The sequence below is a fragment of the Babylonia areolata genome, chromosome 18 (genome assembly GCF_041734735.1).
Source record: "Babylonia areolata isolate BAREFJ2019XMU chromosome 18, ASM4173473v1, whole genome shotgun sequence".
Classification (NCBI taxonomy): Eukaryota; Metazoa; Mollusca; class Gastropoda; order Neogastropoda; family Buccinidae; genus Babylonia; species Babylonia areolata.
The window spans coordinates 34676003-34683502 of record NC_134893.1 but is presented as its reverse complement, the minus strand read 5'-3'; the positions used below and the strand labels follow the sequence as shown (position 1 = coordinate 34683502).

Here is a 7500-nt window from a genome sequence, read left to right as displayed (position 1 = left end):
AGAGAGAGAAAGAGAGAGTGAGGAACGGAAAGAGAGACGGCGGGCGAGAGACAGAGAGAGAGAGAGAGAGGGAGGGGAAAGGAATTCGAGAATGACAGAGGGGGGGGGGAAGGGAAGGGAGGAACGGATAAAGAGAGAGAGGGAGAGAGACAGAGAGAGAGAGAGGGGAACAGAATAAGAGAAAGAGAGAGAGAGAGAGTGGGTGGGGGGGAGGGATAGTGAGAGACACAGACTTCAGATGATCTATTCATACAGACCACAAGCCCTTCTGATGGGGTAGAAAAAAAAGCTATCAAACAAAGAAACAAAAATACAACAACCTTACAACTGTCCATAGTTGTGCTTCCATAAAGTCTGAAGAACATAGTCATTGCCAGCCAAAATCGAAATTTATGTCGCTTTTTTTTTTCTCTTGAAAGGTTTATACAGAAACATTGCACAATGTTAAACAATGTGGTCATTCCCGGATGAGAAAGTAACAAAACTGAAAGTTCCAGAACGACTGGAACTGCATGAGCATAATTATGCACTTGCGAGTGTGTATGTCATATTCATTGATTCCTCACCTGGATGTTGTCCAGCTCCTTCTTGAGCTGAGCGGAGCGGGGCCCCGGCACCACGGTCTTCATGCTGGGACCTGCAGGCTCCTGGCCGATCTCTGGCACTCCGGACTTCCTGCCCACAGGGTCTGTGGAGGCCTCCGCCGCTGTGGACGACAGAGTTCTGGCATGTCCTCCGCTGCCACCTGTGTGGCCATTTGAAAAAGAAAAAGTGTGTGTGTCTTATTTTTACCATGCTTATGCCTTTATGTAGCATGGTATTCGCATTCTATGAATATAAGTAGCATTGTGTAGTGCATGCAATGACATATATAATGTAGTTTTGTGTAGTGTCGACCCTGTTTCAGGGCGGGGACTGGATGAAAAAAAAGAAAAAAAGAAAAGAAAAAGCGCGCCAGTGCTTATCTATTATCCTGGATAATAAAGAATTTGTCTTGTCTTGTCTGTCTGTCTCTCTGGGCTTCGTACATGTTTGTGTGTCTCTTAGAACAACGGCAGATATGTAAGTCGGCCAAAGTGCTAATATCTTCACCGTTGGAAAATAAAGATTCATTCATTCATTCATTCAATTTTTGCATTTCACTTAATTCAGACGCATAATTATGTCTGTCGCTGGACCTGTGTGTTAAGCGTGCGAGCGTGTATGTGTGTGAGGGACGGGAGAGGAGGGGGAGAAAGATAATGTGTGTGTGTGTGTGTGTGTGTGTGTGTGTGTGTGTGTGTGTGTGTGTGTGTGTGTCTGTGTGTCTGTGTGTGTGCGTGCGCGCGTGCGCGTTGATATATTGTCCTCACTATTTGATTCATTATCTGATATTTTTGTTCGTGGCCCATTCTTTTCTTTTGGGCCGGAGGCTTAACAAATATACCATCGTCTTGTCTAGTCTTGTCTTGTCTTGTCTTGTCTCTCTCTCTCTCTCTCTCTATATATATATATATATATATATATATTATATATATAATTACACACACACACATAAAAAGAATGTGTTTGTGTGCGGTGTGTGTTGTGTGTGTTTAAATGTCTGTTTGTGTGTTTGTCTGCATGTGTGATCAAAACCAATAATACAGCAGTCTGGCGGGGTGTTCCAATAATATGTTATGTCTGTGAGTTAAAGGCCTGCTCTGTTCTGCGACATGTTATCTTAATAACAGTGCACACGTTGAGCTGGTCGCTTCAACTGGATCGTTCGCAATAAGGCATACCCACCCTATTGTTCCTGGTTCAGGTTTATTGTTATGTGTGCAATAGGTGCACTCTTAATATGAACAGGTCTTTGATATATATATATATATATATATGATACAATGATACTTATTACACGTCAAAGGCAGCTCATAGCCTAACTAAAAAAAAAAAGAAAAAAAAAAAAAAAAGAAAGTTAAACCAAATTCCCGTTCCTTTTGAGATGAAAAAAGCATTTCATGTCCCTGCCACGTTCGTGTAAATACCGCAGGTGAAGTGTTTCAAAAGACACACACACACACAAATCAACACACAGAGACTAAGACACACTGAGACACACATACGTGCATACTATGTATATATATAGTCTCTCTCTCTCTATATACACACACACACACACATGCACGTACACACACCATTACACTTCACACACATATACATCTCTCTCTCTCTCTCTATATATATATATGAAGTGTAATGGTGTATGTGCGTGCATGTGTGTGTGTGTGTGTGTGTGTGTGTGTGTGTGTGTGTGTGTGTGTGAGAGAGACAGAGACAGAGACAGAGACAGTATTCACGTGTAGTTTGGTGTCAGTCGATCTGTGTTTGTGTCTGTCTGTACATGCGTGTGTGTGGCATACTGTACTGTGTTTTTGTTTCGGAAATGCTAGAGTGGAAAATGTCTCCAGCAGCAGCAAAAAGTACAACAACAATAACAACAACAACAACAAATATTTCAAAAGCAATCAAGGCAACAGTTGGACCTGTCAGGCTGAACACCCAAATAAACAGCAAAACACAACAAGCAAACAAATAATTAACTCTGCAGTCACAATTCAAAAACAGCTTTGGTTCGCTTCTGTGGGACGTGTTAAAAAAAAAATTATCTTGTTTTATGGTTTTTGTTGCTGTTGTTGTTGTTGTTGTTGCTTTTTCATACTCACGTGCAATCACACGGTGTTTGTGTGTGTGACCGTGGTAAACATTTTCTCAGATACTACATGTGGCATAGAAAATCACACTTGGCTGGGTAGTAGGTATGAATAACACCTTTAAAGTCATCCCCTGTCTGACGATACAGCAAACAGGGTGAAAGGTCAAAGGTCAATTTCACGATTTGGCGAATTTGAAAAAAAAAAAAAAAAAAAAAGCTTGATACAGGCCTTATTTTATATCCATTTTCAGTCAGGCTTTGTGTTTTGAGTGGTTATGGGTACACCATGATCACCAAAGAAATTCAAAATAAAAGGTCAACGGTCAAGGTCACAGCATAGCAACTGATATGATAGGAAACGTGTATATGTGTAAGAGAGAGAAAGTCTCGTATAATTATCATCTTCATCAACTTATTAGGTACAATGGTTACTCACAGTGACAAAAAAAAAAAAAAAAAAAAAACAAAAACCATGTAAAGGGACAAGGTTAAAAGTCAAGGTCACTGTGTATTTGGAAAATGTAAAAGAATCACAGAACTTGGGTTTTTCCATCTGGGTTTCATTAAACACGGTTATAAAATTTAGAGGCCAAAGGTCAAGTGACGTGCGCCTTTTTGCCGAATGATATGCTTTGTAAGGTCGTGTTTTTTCGTGTTTAAAAAAAAAAAATTCATTTATTTGTTTTCTTTGTATTATTATTTTCTTAACACTTCTTCGTTAGATTAAAGCGGGTATCACACGTAAGTCTTGACGGCCTTGCGTTGTTTCTCCTTTTGATAAGGATTTAATCATCTTCATAGGAAGATGATAAAACCTTGGGTCGAAAACAGTGCACAAGAAGCGAGCCAAAGTTTCCATTGTGGAGTAGCAAAATGAAAAAGAGAGAGAGAAAAGAAAAAAAGGAAAAAAAGAGGAGAAAAAAAGAAAAAGAAAAAAGAACCACCACCTCCTACCAAATAAATAAAAAGCATTAACTCTCCAAAATGAGGGCATTCAACGATAAATCGAAAATGCATCAGCAGTAATCTGTATGTTACGTGTATTATCTGGGCACCATAATTTGTTTGAAGTAACAATCGATAGCGTACAGTCTGGATAGCTTACACACGCATGTACAGCAGCGCTACGTATCGAAGGCGGCACTGTCAACAACACTATTTTTGTTGTTGTTGTTGTTGTTGCCAACCTTTTGTTGTTGTTCTTTATCGTTACATGTCAAAAGTTCAATGTGTCAATAATCATCGCCACGTGTCGATAGCACTACTTCTGCCAGTCTTGCAGACCCTTAGCACTACCTTTCATTGGTGATGTACTGCGGGTGTAGCCTGTACCGCTATCGAACAGTCATGTTAAGATGCAATACGATTCGCGCCCACTGTCTGTCTCTCTTTGCACTTCTCTCTCTCAGAATGAGAGAGAGGGGGGAAGTGGAGAGGAGTGTGGGTGGATGGAGGAGGAAGGATGACTCTGTAAAAAGAAACATACCGTTAACACTGATATTTTATTTTCCATCTTTTACGAAAAAAAAAAAAAGTCAATCAATTTCAGGCGACTCCCGTTGAAATATATTCAAGGTATTCGGCCTGTGTGATGTTTTAGAATAGAACAGAATAGAATAGAATTGAATAGAATAGAATATGTCTTTATTACCAAGTGTGCCGGGGTCACAAGGAATATTGTGGGGGATAGTACATAACAAGGTACGAACATAAATCGAAAATCATACACAAACACAGATACAGTAGAAATTAGGATACATACAAGTGGCATATCAATATAAAAACTTGTGCATACTCACACATGCACGCACTGCACACACACACACACACACACACACACACACACTCTCTCTCCCACACTTCCGTTTTGAAGGGAATCCTGTCTGCAAATCCTGTCAAAGCATATACAGTGGCCTGGCCCGATCCGATCTAAACTATAACAACAATAGTTATCGGTTTCCATACTTTACGGTCGCACGATGAGAGATCAAAGTATCCGAGCGAGTCGCTGTATGTTATGTACACTCGATTTTACCTTCAGCTCCGCCAAAGGGGTGTCTAAAATTCGTGAAACCGATGATACTTTATTGATAATCCAGCGCTACAGCACTATCTCGCGAAAACAAAACAAAACAAAACACACACACACAGACACACACACACACACACACACACACACACACACACACACACACACAAAACCCCCCAAAAAAACATGGCAAATTTGCAACAAGACCTGCCACCGACAGTCATATATAGCCACTCCAGTGTGAAATGAAGTGCTGTTACATTCCTTTTTTTCTTTTTCATGCGATTCAGTTCTCTCTATTTCGGTTATTCGCAAAGTACTGTTTAAGAATGGATTTGGGTTTGTGTGGCTAAATCACCCTCCCCCGGCCCTCCACTTTTTGTTTTTGTTTTTTTGTATTTCCTTGATTAGTTTATACGTTTTCTTTACGAGGGAAGGATGAAAACAGGCCGATAATTGCCTATTTCTTTTCCCTCAATAAAAAAAAGTTTCGATTTCGATTTCGATTTCGATTTCTCTCCATCCAGAATGCAACTGGAACACTCGATGTCGGAGAACAAGACAAGGACGATTTTTTCCTCTTTTTTTTTTCCCTCCCCTTCTTTTGGAATCTCATTTTTTCCATATTCACGCAACATGTTTTTGTTCATATTCTGTTTGCGTGTTAACAACAATTCACTTGTAACACTAATGTATAACGTCTTGTTGACTTTTGTTTAACCCCTTCAATTGAGGCGATGATCTCTCTCCACCACCCCAGTCTATCCCCAACCCCCTATCTCTTTCTCCCGCTTTGTCTAAGCTCCATACGTATCATAACACACACTTGCGTACATGTAAATCAAATCAAATCAAATCAAAAACACTTTATTAATCCACATGGAAATTAAGTTGTGCAATCACAGGCTCATTGTAAACACTGGCATAAAATCATGCGCAACATAAGAAGAGATTAAAACTAGTCAAATAAGAATTCCCAATAGCTGACGATATACTAACCCTCCCACCCCCCACCCCCCCACACACATACTCATGTTAAGACAATAGGGTATTGCACAACAATATTAACAAATGAAAACATCCAACAAAAAAAGGGTATAAGATTACTAAAAATGACATGCGCGCACGCACGCACGCACACACACCCACCCACACACACACACACACCCACACACACACACACACACACACACACACACACACACACACACACACGTTAAGACCATAAGGTATTGTACAACAATACATAAATAAAAACATCAAGGGAATAAATCGTATATATAAGTAAAATGCACACACACACACACACACACACACACACACACACACACACACACACACACACACACTCACTCACACACACACAAACAACGTATGCATGCACATAACATATGTCACGCCAATAAGATTAGAACATTAATGTACACGTGCAGACAGATAATTCTTACTTTAATCTATTATCTTTTCGTGTTTGAAAGAAAAGCAACCAAAAAGGCCAAAGTTCCGCTCTTGGGAACATGATAAAGCCGACCTGTGTGTGTGTGTGTGTGTGTGTGTGTGTGTGTGTGTGTGTGTGTGTGTGTGTGTGTGTGTGTGTGTGTGTGTGTGTGTGTGTGTGTGTGTGTGTGTGTGTGTGTGTGTGTGTGCTTTTTTTTTTTCTCAACACAAGAAGCCCCCAATATTGGATGTTGTAGTTTGTCAGTTCAGTGTGATTTCTCTCCACGTTCATCAGTGAGACAGCTGGCAACGTCGACGCTCGCTCATTTCTGTTGGATCAACGGTTTCCACATGTGTGACCGTTTTTTTAGTGTGTGATAGTGGTTTTTTTTCTTTTTCGTTTTTTTCCTTTCCTTAAAAACAACAACAAAACCTGTTCATGGGAATGTGCAGACTGGGTATGCTCATATTTCCATAGTATTAACCCATTGGCTGCCGAGCTTTGAGCTTTGGGGGGCGGGGTGTGGGTGTGGGTGTGGATGAAACGAATTCAGAGTTTCCAGAAAATTTGAGAGTGAGGGGGATGGGGGAAGAGGGAGGGAGGGGGAAGGAGGGAGAGAGAGAGAGGGGCTGGGAGGGAGAAAGGGATGTAGGAGAGAGAGAGAGAGAGAGAGAGAGAGAGAGAGAGAGAGAGAGAGAGAGAGAGAACACTGAACACTGAACACTGAAATGTTTAATGTCCTTAGCTGTAAAGCTCTAGTGACATAGTAGGTACAAATCAGAACAAAAATGGTGCAAAAACAAATAAAATGGAACAGAAAGGAAAAACAAAATCAAAGTAAACTAAACTACTAAGGGATAAGCGGCACTTTGGTACTTTGCCATTTGCTCAAAATGAGAGAGAGAGAGAGAGAGAGAGAGAGAGAGAGAGAGAAGGGGGAAATGAGACAGACAGACAGACACATGCGTATACACGTGAACACACATGCATACAGGCACGCGCGTGCACACACACACACACACACACACACGCACGCACACACAAACACACACACACACACACACACACAAATACATACGCCCGCCCGCTCTCTCTCATTTCCTCTCTTTCTCTCACGTGCGAATATACATTCATACAAACAAAGCTCACACACACACACACACACACACACACACACACACACACATGCGCACCCCTCCCCACAACTCCCCCCCCCCGCCCACACACGCATATACACATGCATCCCCCCTCCACCCCCCACCCCCCACCTCCCCCCCCCCGCCCCACCCCCACCCCCCACCCCTCTCCCCACACAGAGCTCTCAGTCTGACATACAAATCTCAGTAACAATTAGAC

The 7500-nt window shown here is 41.4% G+C and overlaps 1 protein-coding gene across 1 annotated transcript in view; it reads right to left on the bottom strand.

The window, feature by feature from the left end:
- LOC143291955 (4-aminobutyrate aminotransferase, mitochondrial-like) overlaps positions 1–7500 on the bottom strand; it is a 27249-nt gene that overhangs the window by 17319 nt on the left and 2430 nt on the right. Inside the window, exon 3 of the mRNA XM_076602105.1 lies at positions 567–745. Coding sequence (XP_076458220.1) covers positions 567–745 — 179 coding nt within the window. The remainder of the gene's footprint in view (positions 1–566; positions 746–7500) is intronic.